Source organism: Squalius cephalus (genome assembly GCF_949319135.1).
Source record: "Squalius cephalus genome assembly, chromosome: 5".
Taxonomy (NCBI): Eukaryota; Metazoa; Chordata; class Actinopteri; order Cypriniformes; family Leuciscidae; genus Squalius; species Squalius cephalus.
In genome coordinates, this window is record NC_137126.1 from 25,081,481 (window position 1) to 25,098,961 (window position 17,481).

Genomic DNA, 17,481 nt, shown 5'->3' on the forward strand with positions numbered 1-17,481 from the left:
AATGTTAATTTCCTTTGTTCTCTCAGAGAGTTGCCCTCTCTTCCAGTTTTTCCAGTCTTACATATGTATAACAATAGATGCAAAGGGAAAAATCTGATCTGTGGCACATGTTTTTAGATGTTCATGAACATTTGGCCATGTGCTTTCATGGAAACAGGGGGAAGAATGGTATTTTACTCCTGCATTCTGCCATTATGAGAAATACGCTCTTTAAACTCTCTCCCTTTACACTTACAACATAAAACATTAGGGTCATTGTGTATTGTATGTGTGGATACGTGATTCCTCAGTCTTTGTTCATCTGAGCACCACCTACTGGTCTTGGTTCTGATTAGCCCCTTACTCTGTTTAGCTTTTCTCCCTCTTGATCATCTGCTTCTTCTCTGTTCATATTTTTTCCATCTCTCCTTGCTGCTTTCTTTTTCTTTGTGACATCTACATCCTGTTGTTCATCACATATGTTAACATCATTGTATGCTTGACACATTTATGTCTGGCATTCTTTGAAAATTAGTTCCTGAAAGTTCCAGTCATGTCAATCATGCATATTTACCCTTTGACCTACATTCTGTGTTTGTGTCATATGCATTAGATCTTAAGAGTTATGTACTTATTCACACTGAAGATCACATAAGATTTAAAAATGCAAAAAAAAAAAAATTGCACCATTGAGCACAATGTTGTTTCTCTAAAAATGTTCTAAGCTCAAGGCAAGCAAAGTGGGTTTTATTTAAGGATGCACCAATATAAAAATGTTGGCCTATACCGATAATTCTTTATATTTGAAAGCCAAAAACCAGTATATTGGCCGATAAATCTAAATCCAAATCCAACCCTAACCCTTTTTATATAATTTTAGCATGATTACAAAAACAAGTCTCATCATTAAAACCCATGACCCAAACACAAAATTATAATGTTCTCATTATAATTGTATGTAGCCTATATGACAGACTTAACTGTTGCACTTATTATTTTCCTTTTTAAAAGTGATTTATTCATATTTCAAGCAATTGAAACAGTGCGCATCTGAAGTGTCTCAGCTAAAGGAAATAATCTATTATTTATCAGCTTTAATATCTGCCAAATTTTCTTATTGGGCCGATAACATTAAAAATTAAAGCTGCAAGCAGCATTTATCGGGGTTCAATCGGTTTAAGGCCTTTAAGCACATGTGTAAAAAGATATTGTTTTATTTAGCAAGCATGTAAACACTTAGAAAACGTAGGAAACCAAAAGTAATTTTAAAAGATCAAATAAGAGATTCAGTCGAGTCATTTTGTACAGACGTAAATAATGTATGTTGGATTGATGTTTATAAGGAAGTTCATCCTGATGATGCATTGTCAGCATTTGAAAGATTATTTTACCCTTTGGTGGACAAACATGCACCTATGAAAAAATGTACAGTGAAGAATGTTAGGGCACCATGGATTGTTAATGAGTTGAAAAACATTGTTTGGGAGAGATGTGGCAAAGGGTACAGCAAACAGAACTGGGAACAAGGAGGATTGGGACGTCTATTGCAAATTAAGAAATCAATTCACTTAAATTAATAGGAAAAAGAAAAGAATGTTGTACAAAATTAAAATAAGTGAATGTAAATATGATTGTAAAAAAATGTGGAGTACACTCAGTGAAATAATGGATAGGAAATCAAATCAAATTCCTTCTCCTATTGAGACAGGTGACTCATTTTTAACTATTTTTAAACCATATGAAATTGGAAATTATTTTAATGATTTTTTCATAAATAAAGTTGATAAATTAAGAGAAGAAATGTTGTTTGGCAGAACCAGTTTGCCACATCTTTAATATCAGTGTTGAAAAGGGATTTTTGCTTTAGCTTGGAAAGATGCAAAGGTTATTCATCTACAGAAAAATGCAGCACTGGGTTTTAATGGACATAATAGTCGACCAATATGTTTGCTATCAGTTCTTAGCAAAGTATTGAAAATGATAGTTTGTGAGCAAATTCAATTATTCTTTAAGGAGAATAATTTGCTCTCTAATTTTCAGCATGCATATTGAGAGCACAGATTGGTGACAATAACTTAGTAGGAGCAGTATTGTTAGATTTTACATTTACATTTACGCATTTGGCAGACGCTTTTATCCAAAGCGACTTACATTGCATTTCAAGGTACACATTTTACATTCTTATCAGTTCTCAGTTTCTTGCTTTCCCTAGGAATCAAACCCATGACCTTGGCGTTGCAAGCGCCAATGCTCTACTGTTTGAGCTACAGGAAAGCATGAGATTTTAGCTCAGCTTTTGATGTACTGGATCATAAATTATTGCTGGATAAAATAAAATGTTAGAAATGTATTCTTCATACTGTACATTGGTTTAAAAGTTAACTGTCTAATGGGACAATGTGTATTTTATAATGGAAGTTATTCAGATGTGAAAGAGTTGCAATGTGGTGTGCCTCAAGGAAGTTTAAGACCAATGATCATTCTCTTGTTTTAAAGTGTGCATGGACAGTCATGTATGCAGATGATAAAACATTATATTTACCTGCAACATCAATTAAGCAGTTGTCTACTGCTTTGGATGAGGAAATACAATCATAAAGTAGGAACGGAATAATAAGTTGGTTCTAAACTTAAAAACCAAAAGCATTGTATTTGCATCAAATTGCATCAAAAGTTGATTGCATCAAAAGTTAAATTTGTCTGTAAAGAGTGTGCCTATTCAACAGGTAGAGGAAATAAGACTTCTTGGAGTTATATTAGACAGTAGGCTGAAGTGGCCAAAACAGATAGAAAATATGGTAACCGGTATGGGAAGAGGTTTGTCAGTTATTAAGAGATGTGTAAACTTTTTACCACAACACTGTATTTCTAAAATTGTGCAAACAATGGTTCTTGCTTAGATTATTGCCCAGTGGTGTGGTCGAGTGCATTAAGTAAAGACAAAAAAATTGAACAATTACAATTAGTCCAGAACAGAGTGACACGACTCCCTTTAAACTGTAATAGAAGGGCTAATATAATAAGAATGCACTGGCGAAGGATTGTCTCTTTGCTTTGTTTTATAAGAAATATTTCTGTCTAGAGTTCCTAATGTCCTGTAATCTCAACTTTTGTATAGTAGTACTAGTCATAATTTTAACACCAGGCATGCATGAAAAGGATGTTTTTTATTTCCTGTTTCGAAAACCACTGCAAAACAACAGACTGTAATGTATAGAGGAATGAAAATATGGAATGATTTACCATTGATGTTACATATTTTTTATCAAGAAAAATGAGTTTGTAAAAAATGTTTAAAGGAACATAATGGCACAATATATAATAAATTGTTGATTTTGATATTTGGAATGAATGTTGGGTTAGGTTTTTACTTGTTGGGACCCCAGGAAGAGTAGCCACTGCCTAGGTAGTGGCTAATGGGGATCCAAATAAACAAATACACTTAGATCATAGATGGAAAAGACCATTTACAGCCAATACAGGCAATTTACTAAGGAAAAATATGTTTTTAGAAGTTTTTCTGACAGTTATAGCACCATGTCTTGTCTGATCTCCACCACTTTTATTAGGTGTCCTCAAAGTGTGTCCATACATACGTGTGTCCATTTTTTTGTAAATCTCATTTCGTTTTGAAGTTTAGACACTTTTATGAGAGCATAAAAATTATCCATGGCTGACATTGATTGTTTTTTTGTTTAGTTTTTTTTTTGTCAGTTCCAGTTCCTATCATAATTTTGACATTTGGGCGTTTAGCTATTGACCTATGTTTTCATCTTTCCTGTGGTGGTTTTGTCTCGATCGGACTAACGGTTTCGAAGATAATCGTAAGTTTCTTAAGTGGTAAATGACACCGTTACACAAACCATAAGGCGAAACCTGGCATGTTTGGTTTTGTTGGACTCGGCAAGGAGTCCAGTATTTCTGCAGTGGTTTGGTTACCTAGGAGTAGTTCGCAAAAGTAGGTTTTTCAAAAAAACTCAATTTACTCAAATGACGACTGAAGGGCGAGCAAATCCGAGGCATGTAGTTTGTCCGTCTTCAGCCAAGGATTCCAACGATATAAGACACTTGAGCCTGCACCTAACGGTTTAGGAGTTTTTATGAGCCATTTCGTACTTTTGACCGATGCTGCATCATGGGAAAAACAACAACAATAGGGTTTCAGGGTTTTTCAAATAAATTCTTGCTTTATTTTCAATTTATTTTACATAAAGATTCGGTCTAACAGCAAGTTGCTATTAATTTTATTAAACTTCATGTAGCGAAAATGCATGCATGTGCAACAGAGAACTTAAATGTAACTAAAATATTCTCTTTGATGAAATATTTGATAGCCTTAAATCATATTTCATTGAAGTCCTACATGTAAAGCAAGTAATGATATTGCCCATTTGGTGTTTGATGATACATAATCATTAGGGGTGTAACGGTTCACAAAATTCACAGTTCGGTTCGATACGATACGCTTGTGTCACGGTTCGGTTCGGTACGTTTCGGTACGTTTTTGATACAGCAAAAAGAAAGAAATGCCTGAGAAATTTCTTTGATTTAATTTTTTTTTATTCTTTTTTTTATTAAAACTAACATCATAAAGTATGATATTTTTTTTACTTTGAGCAATTCTAGAGCTATAATTGACTCTTCTTAGGAGCATAAACAAAACAGCTCCTTGGAAAAAATGAAATGTAATATTGTAGTAGTTATAAACAAAGGTTTATTTTAGTTCAGATTAACATTTGAGGGCAGCAATTGTATTCATAATGTCAAAATAAAACCGACGTAATGTTACTTGAAGGCATTGTGCCTACTATTCCTGCCAAACTTCCATGGTTGCAGTTAGTGTTACTACAGTAAATCCATGGTAAATGTTGCAGATCTGTGGACACTGGATAGTTCATTCATGGCACAGTGTTTCTTCCTGGTTTCCACGCGCTGTTTGATCCGTTAATAACAGAGAAATGTGAATGTTTCTCACTAGATCTCGCAGCGATGTTATTACTTCTGTGGTGAATTCAAATGCTTTCTTTACTGGATCTCTTATTAGCGCTGTGTAGTAACAGTGTCGCATGATCACGATCGGCTCGCGTCGTTCCGCTTGCATTACGTTTGCCATTTGATGTTGGGCAATGTTGTGGTCGCGCCGGCGTCTCTTACATTATGAGCGCGCTTGCCACGCGCAACGCGCCTACATTTGAAATAACGAAATTTTGGTCGGCAGGAAAAATGGTTCAACGAACCGTTCGGTTTGAAAATGTGTACCGAAAACCGAACCGAAAGCCTCGTACCGAACGGTTCAATACGAATACGCGTATCGGTATACCCCATAATCATTCCTTTACACTTCATGGCTCGGCTGAAACAGTTTAAGGTGAACTGCTGGTTTTTCTTGTGATGGGAACCTGGTCATAGGCCTGTGCTCTTGAAAAGGTCATCTGTCTAAATGCTTCTGTTATTGTGTTTTTTTTTCCTTTAAAGCAGATAACGCGACCTTCACAGGAAGACAAGACAGACGACAAGAACGAAGAGGACAAATCGGAGAAATCAGAGAAGAAAGAGGACGAGGAGAAGAAGGAAGAGGAGGAGAAAGATGAAAAGGAGGACTCAAAGTATGTATCATGGTTTGTTCCTCTTTTTTCCTTTGAATTGAGCTGGCCTCAATTCACCCTTTTGCCCCAACTCCACTGTGAAATCTCAAAAGCCACATACCCACTGAAAGTTTGGGTGTGACAACAGCACAGTTATTGTTCTGTTAGTACAGAATGCAGGATACACTCTCAAAATGGCAATGTTTGGAGAAAATGTTGCCCTTTATATCAGAAAGAACCTTCACGCTCAATCCACCCAAATAAGTAGGGGAGATGATCTGTTTTCTGTGAGGTGAGCCTTATTGTAAGAGAAGCTTAAGATTAACCTCATTAACTCATTTGGTTTGGAGGAGATTGTGTGCTTTACTCTGGACCTGTAATGTCACTGCCAGGAATTCAGCATTTCAGAACAACATTCAGATTTTTGACTTTTCTATGAATGCACAAAAGGGTAGAGTGGTGGTTTTGTGGTCTGGGTGTGCTTCTGTTAAGGAAACTCTGTAGTGAACTCCGTAAGACTAATATATCATAGCAGGTGAGAAACTTGCACAGTGTCTACATTTGCAACACTTAGCTCTGCTCACTTTTACCGTCTAAATAGATGTAACTGAATTGAGTTCAGTGCAGAGGAGAGCCTTTATTCCTCGTCTTTGCCTCCGCAGGGACATCAGTAAAGATAAAGAGAAGTGTGAGGGAGAGGAGGAAGAGGGTAAGGAGCAGAGCACGCCACGCGGCCGAAAGACTGCCAACAGCCAAGGCCGCCGCAAGGGCCGCATCACCACCCGCTCCATGGCCAATAACGAGGCTTCATCTGTGGTGGCTGAAGAAGCACCTCCACCGCCACCTGAACAAGGTAACATGCACAACTGTTACTTGCTGTGTTAGCCAGAGCTGCATTGTCACACACATATTTTTCGAGTATGTGTTTTTATGCCTTGCTAACTTAAACATTTGATTTAATGTGATGCATTGAATATTGTCATTCATTTTAAAAATGCTTATTTAAAACAGTTGTGCTGCTTAATATTTTTGTATAAAACCATGATAAATGTTTTTCTTGATTCTTTAGTGAATAGAAATTTCAAAAGAAAACATTTTTCAATTAGAAATATATATTAAAAAAAAAAAAATCTATTTATTTATTTATTTATTCCTTCAAGGGGTCAGTAACTAGAGGCCAGCAGAAAAAAAATCTTACCTTATTGTTGAGATTTACCTCTTTTTAATTCTCTTTCTTAAAACTGTCAGTTTTTGTAAATCATGTAACATTGTTTAGAAGTTTGGAGGTGACTGTCATGTAACTATGTTGACAATATTGTAATAAACTACAAAAGGTAGGTAAAAAAGTAACTAATCTGAATTACACACTGAAATATTGTGGGAACACTTAAGAATTAGTGATCTGTCCAAACAAACTAATTTGCATAAAATGAATCTGACTTCCCAATACTAGGGCAAGTACACACACAAGCGCACATGAGCCCAAGTCCTGATGGTTTATTCTGTGTGTTGCTTAGTTCTGCCAGAGCCAACACCCTCTTCTAAACCTGAACCGGTGCAGAGACCAGCTCGAGAGGCTGCAAAACCCTCTCTCGCAGCCAGCGCAGACACACGAGGTAAGCGCTATGTTTCTCACATACTTGCCCTCTTTTTTGTTCAAATAGTTTTTCACATCCACACACACAGGACCGTCGCAAGGGCTGTGCCAAGTGTGCGACCGCACAGGGCCTCGCTCCTGGCCTTCCAGACCAGAGCCAATGATTTTGTCTGAGCTATGAATAAAAAAATTATATAATTCATATTTTCTCATGTTATTTGTTTTATCTTATAATTTTAGTGTAGAATGAGTAAAGCTGTTTATTGTTAGGATGCCAAAAAATTTTTTTTTTCAAAGTAGCCTACCATTTTTAGGCTGATTAAATTTTTAGGCTGATCTGCCTCAGTGGTCTAACAGTGCTCGTCCATATCAAAATGATCGAGTTGACCAATCAAATCAAAGAAGCTGGGTCTTGTCAACTGTTTTACAATAGAAATGTTCAGTGATCACCAGTTATATACTATCTAGTGATGCAAACTACTCAACTTGTAATGAAATTTTGCCGTTTTGAATTGAAAATATTTGATCATGATTCATGTAAATCATGAATGAATGTGACGAGACAAGAAACGTTTGCGTTTTTGACATAGGCTATTAGTCATGCGAGTAAGAGTGAATGTGTGCACATTCTAAAATAAAATATAAATATAAACTGATTACTTCATAACTACAATTAGACCTAGAACTTATTTTACCATTCTTATTTACTTATTCCCTCAAATTGCTTTTAATCCTTTATTTAATTGCTTTATTATTATTATTATTATTATTATTATTATTATTATTATAAGCTTTATTCATAGTGCATGTCAGTGAGCACTAATTCTAATTGCTGCATTTGAAATGGGTCAAACCATTTTTTTTATTTGTCAATCTAAAACGCGTGAAAGTTGCGTTCGTTGCTATACTAATTCCTATAAAGCAGCCCCCTCGCACACTATGTTCGCACAGGGCCTCGCGCCCCTCTTGCGACGGCCCTGCACACACTCACTCACTTTACTCTCTCACCTCTCAGTGTGGTGCTGTGATGTCTGTCTGCTGATCGTGAGGTCAGACTCTAGAAGTGTGAGTGTGATCTGTTCCTCGGTGACCTCAGTACAAAGCCTGAAAGTCACCTAGTTTGCTGCTTTCTCTGACCGCAGCAAGGTGTGCGTGTGTGCATGTGGGGTTTGCTTCAAATGCTGTTGTGATAGAAGGGCTGTCAGACAGAAACACAGGGTTTGATCCTTGAGGCTCACAAAACAGCAGCTCTTCAGCATTATTTGACTTCTGTTCTTTCACTGACATCTAGAGCGTTTCTCTTCATTTTACTCTTTATTCCCTTTTTGCATTCTTTTGTTCCCTCCTTTCATGTTTTTTCCTGTAGCTCTCTTGCTCCCTCACTCTCTCAGTGAGATTGTTTGTCCATTCTTTCCTATCTCCGAATCTCTCTCTTCTTCCTGCCACCCAACGCCAGACTCAAGGTCTCTGAGTTTGTGTTGCCGTGGTGACAGCGGGTGGAGGGATCGCCATGGAGACAATAAAGGGAGGCAGGTAAACGCGGCGAGTCTCTGGAGGAGTTTGATTAGAGTGAAAAGGGGAATGAAAGGCCGGCCTGATTGTTTCATTTGGCTTTTGGTGCCACTTTAAAATGAATTAAGAGACCTCAGTGCTCAGTAATTAGTATTCATTACGTTTGCTGCTCAATGCAATCAGCGCCCACATCAGAAAATGTGGCTGATTAGCGCTCTGTACCTTAAAGATCGGTCACCAATTGTGTTTAGTCATTCCCGCTGTTTTGTGATGGAGTCTCTTGTCCGGCCTCTGTTCCTGTATTGTGGTCTGATAGCCCTCGTGTGTGTGAAGAGGGTCTGCCCATCTTGTCATTCTGTCATTAAAGTGGGTTTAAAGTTTTAAACAGGGACTCAAAAGCCATAATGCACCAATTCCACGTCTAAACTGCCATCAACATGACAAAGCAGCAGAGTACAAGCATATTAACTTAATACACACATTGGGGTCATTGGGTAACGTAAACAGCGTCTAGTGGGTCACCAAAGAGACGCGCATTTGAAGAGTTTTAGCGGAGACTTGCCGCGCTAGTCATCCAAACACTGGGGACACGCTCTCGCATAAATGTCAGAGGTTCACACTGTGCTAAATCTGTCATAGTGTTTAGTCAATTTCAAGAAGACCCTCTGAGCGGGCGGGAGAGGAGAGCACAGGCTGTCTTTCTCTCCGTCTCCGTCTTTCTCTCTCTCTCTCTCTCTTGCTCTCACTGTAGTTTGAGTGGAAATTATGCAGGGAGGGGTTGTTGCGCTGCTCGCTTCAGCTCGGCTACTGTTATGAGACTGACTGTCTAATGATATGGGTGGGTGAGTGAGTGTGTGTGTTGGTCTTAGACCCAGAAGGGTGGTGCTTCTGCACTCCTCCACTGTCTGCTTGAGATCAGCTGACTGCACTCTCCGAGAGACAGCGAGAAAGAGAGAGAGAGACAAGAGAGACTGGAGTTAGAGAGAGGTGAGACTGCCTAGTTGAGTCCAGCGAGCACCACGGAGGGAAAGCAATAAACTGAGCAAAGGACAGAAAGCTGTTGAGGACAGAGAGAGAGCCCGAGGGAGGGAAGTTCTTGAGGGGGGTGGAGGTCTCTGCAGCCCCCAAGTATAAACAGATAGAGAGGGAGGGTGCGAGATGAGCCGTGTCGTGTAGCGCTGCCTGAGTTCTCCTTCACTGACTCTGACGGTGTGTGTCGCTACAGGCGCGGTTGAAGCTGGAGAGACGTCTCGCTGGACAGAGGATGAGATGGAGATCGCCAAAAAAGGTACTGCTCCTCTCCCTCCCCCACTCCCTCTCCTTTTCTGGTTCTCAGTTGGCTTGGCTCTGTCTGATATCTTCACACATGCACAAACATTTCGTCTTACTTTTGTTCTACTTATTTGATGTCTTTGTGGTTTTGCATATTTTCTGTGTTGGGGAAGTTGGTTGGGGTTGCATTTTTGAGCATCCTCTTTGTAGTGATTATTCAGACCAAGACTGAGAGGAAGAAACTGAAATAACTGTGACCGTTTGACACACTAGAAACTTTACAAGACGACCATTCACCCCTAAACACTGTGAAAGAATGACAGGAATAGTGCAGAGGGCAAATGTTTTGCTCTGAGTATACAGTTTGGTTTCATTAAACTGAAAGCTTTTGGAGGGAATCTTACAGAAAACATGTCCAGGTCACATGTCACCCCATAATTACATGGGAAGAAACTGAAGCTTTGTTTTCAGACTATAATGGCATTATTTTATGACAATTTGGCACATTTTTTCCACAAAATCTAAAGGCAAAAAGTTATTGTTCTCATACAATGCAGATACATATAGTATGTAAATATACACTACGATTTAAAAGTAAGTCTTAAATTTTTAAGTAATTCATTAAATTGATCAAAAGTGAAAGTATGTTACAAAATATTTTTATTTCAAATAAATGTTGAACTTTCTATTCATCAAAGAATCCTGTATATCGGTTTAAAAAAATATTAAACGGAACGTTTTTCAAGATTTATAATAATAAGAAATGTCTCTGAAGGCTGGAGTAATGGATGCTGAAAATTCAGCTTTGCCATCACAGGAGTAAATTACATTATAAAATATATTGAAATAGATGTTTTAAATTATAATATTTCACAATATTACTGTTTTTACTGTATTTCTGATCAAATAAATGCAGCATTGGTGAGCATTAGAGACTTACTGACCCCCAAAATTTGAGTAGCAGTGTATATTTAAATATGATTAATTAATTAATAATAATTGTATTCTTTTAAATAGTCTATAATACTATTAGTCTAATAAATGTCTATGTTTCACTTATTTAAATGTATCCCAATTTTTAAAGGCATTGCATTGTTTATCCAGCAGAGGTGAGTTGTGCACTACATCGATCGATCAGCCATGTTCATCTGTACGCCTTACATGTGCATTTCCAGCATTACAGATGTGATATTTGTGGTCAAAACATTAAATGAAACTCAAGTACTAATGACCAGTATTCCCATTATTCTCAACAGTGAATCTACTTTATATTAAGTTACTAAACATAAAACATTTGAATTACAATATCTTCTTTTTATCAGTATAGTTACAGGCAGTACAATAGATATTACCATGATTTGTAACTAGTTTGCATTTCAGAAGTATAGTATAATTTCCTTGCATTGCAGTAATGAGAGATTTATTATTATTATTATTATTATTATTATTATTATTATTATTATTATTAGGAATGGGAATGTGGAAGAAAAATCTGCTTAATCTAAATGATCCTAAAATGTGCTTTTTTATTTATTTATTGGTGAAATATGACTGGGACATGATCTTGACGGCTTTCACAAGATTTTCTTGAACAGGCCTAGGTTCAGCTGCACACTTCAGTTTGCAGTTCTGCCTCCACAGTCGTTGTCAGTGTGACAGCAGGGATGGACCGAGGAAAAAAGGCTTCCTCTTTTTTTTGCATTGAATACAGCAGTGTAACTTATTTTCTGGTTGGTGTTTTTGACTGATTGCATTAACGACCTGAAAAGGAGGACAGTGAAAAATAGAAGTCCTCAAAAAGTCCTTTTCATCAAATAATAGAAGTCCTTTTTATTTACTTTATCACAATTAATTTTTCACTGAACGTTTGAGATTCTTGGTGACGTGTAGTCTTAAGATAATGATGAAGGCACACTTTTGTTTTTGCATTAAGCAAATTTACGCAAACACTATATTGATGGATAAACAAATTTAAGTGCAGTAAGTGTTTGTATTACGTAAAAATTAAAATCACTCAGACTCATTAACACACAAACTACCTCTAGAGTTTTTTAAAACATCAGTTTGCAGAAGTGTTTTCAGGTCAGACTGCGGTCATCTGAGTGCATTCCTTCTGCTTCCTCTTTCATTGTGCTCTTTTTCATCTTCTCTTTAGTAGAGGGGAAGTTCAGTCCACTGAGGAACAAACATGAAGTTGTGTGTGTTTCTCTCCCTGTGTCTTTTGCACAGACCTCTGGTGAGCCATCAATGTCACTGCCCTGTTCAGTTTAATTGGAGGACAGTCTAACATGATTGGCTCAGGACTAGGAGAACTGCACACAAAGTTTCAGTATTTGTTTGGAGGAACTGAGTGTTGTTTTATATTCTGACAAGAATCTCTGTCGCTGCTCTGCAGACATGAGAGGCGCTGAACTGTTTTTCGAAGTTCTGAAGTTCTTTAGTTTGATGATTTATTAAATCATGCACATTCTTGCTTGTGTTCGCATGAAACAGGTTTTACTCTGCCGCACAGTGCCAGTGGAGAGGGACAACAGAGAGAAGCTTTATGTAGAGCCGAATCAAGGTCAGCCCGTGCTATAAACCACTGCGGCTCAAGGTGGTTGATCTTGAACCATGATTTTTGCTGTGATTCATTCAGTACTCCACACCACACACAATTTCATTATGAGTCTAGGTGCTAGTTAAGGCCTCCTTTCCAGCTCACTGTGGCTAACTTCTTGGACAGGTTAGGGTTAGATTCAGATTCAGAATTACAGATTCAGTCAAGTACATTGACACTTTTTTGCAGGGCCTTGATAAATTACAAACTATTTTAAACCTGTGTCATTTCGAAACATCTAGTTCTTAGTATACATCCAGGAGCTGAATTCCATCCCACCTTGAGAATTAGTACAATTGTTTAATAACTTCATTTTGGGCTTGGATTCCTTGTGGAATTGCTTAGTTACATTATGTTTTTTCTTTGAACAATTTATGTAAGGTACTGATAAAAAAAATATACGTGTGTCGGAGGGAATTTGTGCATGTGAGCGTCACAGCCTCGTGGGTATTTGGCACTGTTGACTGTCCTCATGGTGTCTGAGAACATCCAGCTAGTTGGAATATCTCAGTTGGCAGTTGGTGGTGTGGGCTTTCGTGATCATGGAGGTGATCAGTGACATGTGAACTGCTCTGACCTGGTCCAATCTTTCACTGCAAACTCAAAGGCACATGCAGTATCACAGACATCATTTATTTTCTGTGCTGATTGTGTAGCTCGATTTACTTTCTGGGGATTACTTAAAATATGACAAACAAAAAATAAAGATGGGAAAACATTGCTTATTCAATGTAAATCTTTTTCTCACTAAAGCTGACAACTGCTCCTGACACGCATGAATGCCTACTATGACACACCCTGAATGGACAAATACAAATTACACACATTCACAGGGTAAAGTCGCTTCATGAACTGAATCCAAAGTTGGTCTATTATAATTGTTTATTCATTTTTATTTGCCACCAAATTGGGACATTGTAAGAACCTGAAAACTGGCAGAAGAAACCACTTTTCCATTTAACTGTTCCAGTCGATTTGTCATCCATACTGTTGTGGAGTTGGTTAGTGTGCCACTAGCTTTTAAGGCTTGGAAGGTTGAAATAGTCATTTCAAATTTCGAAATCAGGAATTTAGCTTTGTTAGTGAATGATTTCCCCATGCAGATTTCACATCAGGCTAAAGTTCACATGAATTCGCCACGTTGACCAACAGAAATCTGCTTGGTATAAAAGCGACTTCTGTGTGAATGGCTTTTCAGACAACACTACACTCTTCACAATGGACCTTTTTGCCCTCAAAATCTTGCAGAAATTTTGATAATGTGACCGCAAATTTAGAGAGTGAGTGACTGTTATTAAGATACCCATGGATAGCCATCCATTCTGATTTCTTGACCTAATATTTACAAAGGATTTGTAATCTGTGCAACCTTAAGTAATCATCACTAATGTTCCTTCCTGTTGGATAGTCAAAAATCAGGCTAAGGGGCTGTTTTACATGACACCGGTTTCAACTAAAAACGTAAAACTTTTTATTCGTTTTGGCCGTTCGTTTACACAACAACAGCGTATTGGATTTTTTCAAAAATATTTGAAAATCTGTTAATTTAAATTAAGTTTAGCGAGAAAGGCGTTATTTTTTTTAATCATTACATTTGTGTCACCATTGCTGAACAAGCTTATGATTAGCAAATATACACAACACACTTGCATTATATGCATTATATTCTTTTAGTTGAAAACATTAAACAACAAAAAAAGTTTACAGATAAAAACATTTAAGCCTGAGCAGAGTAAAAGGAAAAAACGCTAATAAAGCAGTCTGTGCCAGTTATCGTGCAGAACGTACGTATCCAGTCAAGTCAGCATATGGTTATCGTGTTTATATTGTTTCACATGTTCATGTTAAGAAAAAAAAAGAATATCCACATGCTCTGGTGAAAGTTTGCTCCTCAGTCTGGTAACAATAAGTCCAGGTGCAGAGGAAGTTCGGCTCGCTCGGGGGTACAGCTGAGCTTACCTGCTGTCATGAATGCAGTGATTCATAGCTGTCTTTCCTCATTCAACTGGTGTTTGCATCATGTGATTTTGTGGTGGTGATATTTATTATAACTCAGTTTCATCTGACAATGTTTCCACACAACTTGTTGATCCATTTGATCAAAAGTAATTCCAATTTGTAAGGTTATTTATTAAATGTCATTCCAAACTTCGCTGGGCCTAGAGGCAGTCGACGACAATTTGTGATAAAATACAATCAACTTGTTAACAAGCTCCATAGTGTTAGTTATGAGTTTTGTGAGTTTTCGTTTGCATGCTTAGGATTTCACTGCATTTACAGTCAGCAAAGCGACATATGTAGCAAAATTCAAATGTTGTTTAAAAAAATCTAATAATTACAGATCGAATATTCGACTATTTGTGCACACCCCTACTAAACGTTATTAATAAGGGTTTTGTTGCAGTTGGTGGAAGGTCTTTTCTCTCTTCATTTATAATCTTACCCTCTTTCTCTTGTGCACAGGGCTAGTTGAACATGGTAGGAACTGGTCAGCCATTGCTAAGATGGTAGGCACTAAGAGTGAAGCTCAATGTAAGAACTTTTACTTCAACAACAAGAGACGATACAACCTGGACAACCTGCTACGGCAACATAAGGTACAGGTACAGATCCAGCATTCACTGAATAAATCTGATACATCCAAACATTCCCATTACATGCTTCAAATATCTGATCAGGGATTTATCTCCTTTATTGGCCAACATGTTCATGTTCTTGTACTCAAGTGTTTCTATATTCAATCTAGAGATTGATCATGTTATTGTGGTTCAGAAGTTTCTGCATCACTGAAATGTTCACATAGGATATTTTCCGCATGGTTGAGTCCTTGATTTTGATTAGTTGATGTACATTCCAAGGCGTTTATTCGTTTTCTATATCTGAATTTGTTGTAGTTCCATTTTATACACTAAACATTAACACTACCTTTCAAAAGTTTGGGGTCACCTAGGCTGCGTTTATTTAATTAACAACAGTGATATTCTGAAGTATTATTGCAATTTAAAATAACTTTTCTATTTTAATATATTTTCAAATGTAATTTATTTATTCCTGAATTTTCATCATCATTACTTCAGTCTTCAGTGTCACATGATTCTTCAGAAATCATTCTAATATGTTGATTTGTTGCCCAAGAAACATTACTTATTATTATTATTATTATTATTATTATTATTATTATTATCAATGATGAAAACAGTTTTGCTGCCTAAGATTTTTGTGAAAACTGTGATAATATTTTTGGTTTAGGATTATTTGATGAATAGAAAAGTTCAGAAGAACGGTTTATTTAAAATTGAAACATTTTGTAACATTACAAAATGTCTTTACTGTTACTTTTGATCAATTTGAATTCATCCTTGCTGAATACAATTAATTTCTTTAAAAATAAGTGTTTTACTGACGCCAAATTTTTTAATTGTAGTGTTAATCTAATATCTCTCCTGGTTACTTGTTTTCTAGTTCAAAAATAATGTTTTCTTATTAGTCACAGTTGCTTTTGCTATTTTTTTGCATAATGCTTATAAAGTGGTGTTAAAAAGTAGTTACACAGAAATGTCTTTATGAATTTACATGATTATGGTATCATTTATTGTGAACTATTCCTTACAACTATTCCTCACAACTATTCCTCATGTTGTTGTGTGCAGGGTTCCCGGCTGCGTAGAAATCGAGACTCATCACAGAGCGATCCTGCGCCTGATGAGGACGAGGAGAGTGACGGTATGATCTCTCACTTTGGTTTGAACTCTTTTACAGTCACTGCTTCCAACATAAGCTATAATGGTTAAACAAACACCCTAAAACCCATTGCTGTCAGTGTCTTTCTCTGTGACCCATGAACCCGGAGTCTGATTAAGCAGAGAGGAAGAGGAGCTGTGGGGCTATAATGTAAAGAGAGCAGAAACAGACTGACACAGAAAGAGAGGGATGAAGTGAGAGAGCAGTAGTGCAGTGTGTTGACCTGTCTTACTGCAGTACGTTTGATTAGATTTGACAGTAAAACCCCAGACCGCGCTGCACTGCCACAGAGGTCAACATCCTCCCTCTACTTCTGTCTGTACGCTAATGAGTGAGACTCAGGAGCAAATAAGGGCAGATGAAAGGGAGAGGAAATGAGTGAATTAGACAAAAACACAAAGAAAAGAGAGTGGAAATAGAGGCACTGTACAGAAGGGATAAAAGATCTGTACTAATTCTACCTGCCATTCTTGCTCTTATGTAAGCGTTCCCTGGCTATAAAGCCTCAAAGTGTGCTGGAAGGAAACGGAGTGCTTCTGCTTTTCTGTTTGATCTGTTGTGCTGTTATTCAGGTACTGTTGGGAGTGATTGTCAAAGTCACCTTATTTATATAGTGCTTTATACAATACAGATTGTTTTTAAATCTGCTTTACAGTGATAAACAGAAAAATAGCTATTCGGTGATGCAAACAGAATTCAATTATGCTGTAGAGCAGCGATAAAAAGACAATAGTAAACTGTCATTATTCAGTTGAAATCAGTTCAGTGTTGAGTCAGTTTGTTTTAATAACTGTAAAGTTTGTCATAATTGAATGGGCTCAATTCATCTATACAGCAGCTCTGGAGAAAACAGTTATGTCATCATCCAGCTCAGTTCAGTTCTCATCTAATAGTGTCAGTGCATTCAAGTCAATAATATTGCCAAATTATAAATGTCCCCGATTAAGAAAGCCAAAAGGCGACATTTGCAAGGAACCCAAAGTCCATCTGTGACACTAGTCTGAGAAACCATGGGATATTCAGAGCTACAACACAAGTCTTTTATATAATTATATAAACAAGAAATTTATATTGAGTAACATGCATTTTAAACAAATAGAAAACCAGCCAATTCAGGCCAAGCAATACATGGCAAACACAGTGAAACATTTCATATCAGCACTTTTGAAACAACACTTGTACAATCAAATTAAAGA

The 17,481-nt window shown here is 37.1% G+C and overlaps 1 protein-coding gene across 21 annotated transcripts in view; it reads left to right on the forward strand.

Annotated features, from left to right (window-relative positions):
• ncor1 (nuclear receptor corepressor 1) overlaps positions 1-17,481 on the forward strand; it is a 124,499-nt gene that overhangs the window by 57,750 nt on the left and 49,268 nt on the right. For 13 of the 21 annotated variants that reach the window (XM_079871427.1, XM_079871425.1, XM_079871443.1 and 10 more), the window contains 6 exons: positions 5,455-5,597; positions 6,227-6,417; positions 7,082-7,180; positions 9,899-9,961; positions 15,008-15,141; positions 16,195-16,267. In XM_079871427.1, the coding sequence (XP_079727553.1) occupies positions 5,455-5,597; positions 6,227-6,417; positions 7,082-7,180; positions 9,899-9,961; positions 15,008-15,141; positions 16,195-16,267 (703 nt within the window). The remainder of the gene's footprint in view (positions 1-5,454; positions 5,598-6,226; positions 6,418-7,081; positions 7,181-9,898; positions 9,962-15,007; positions 15,142-16,194; positions 16,268-17,481) is intronic. The other 8 variants (XM_079871440.1, XM_079871426.1, XM_079871437.1 and 5 more) reach the window with 3 other exon arrangements.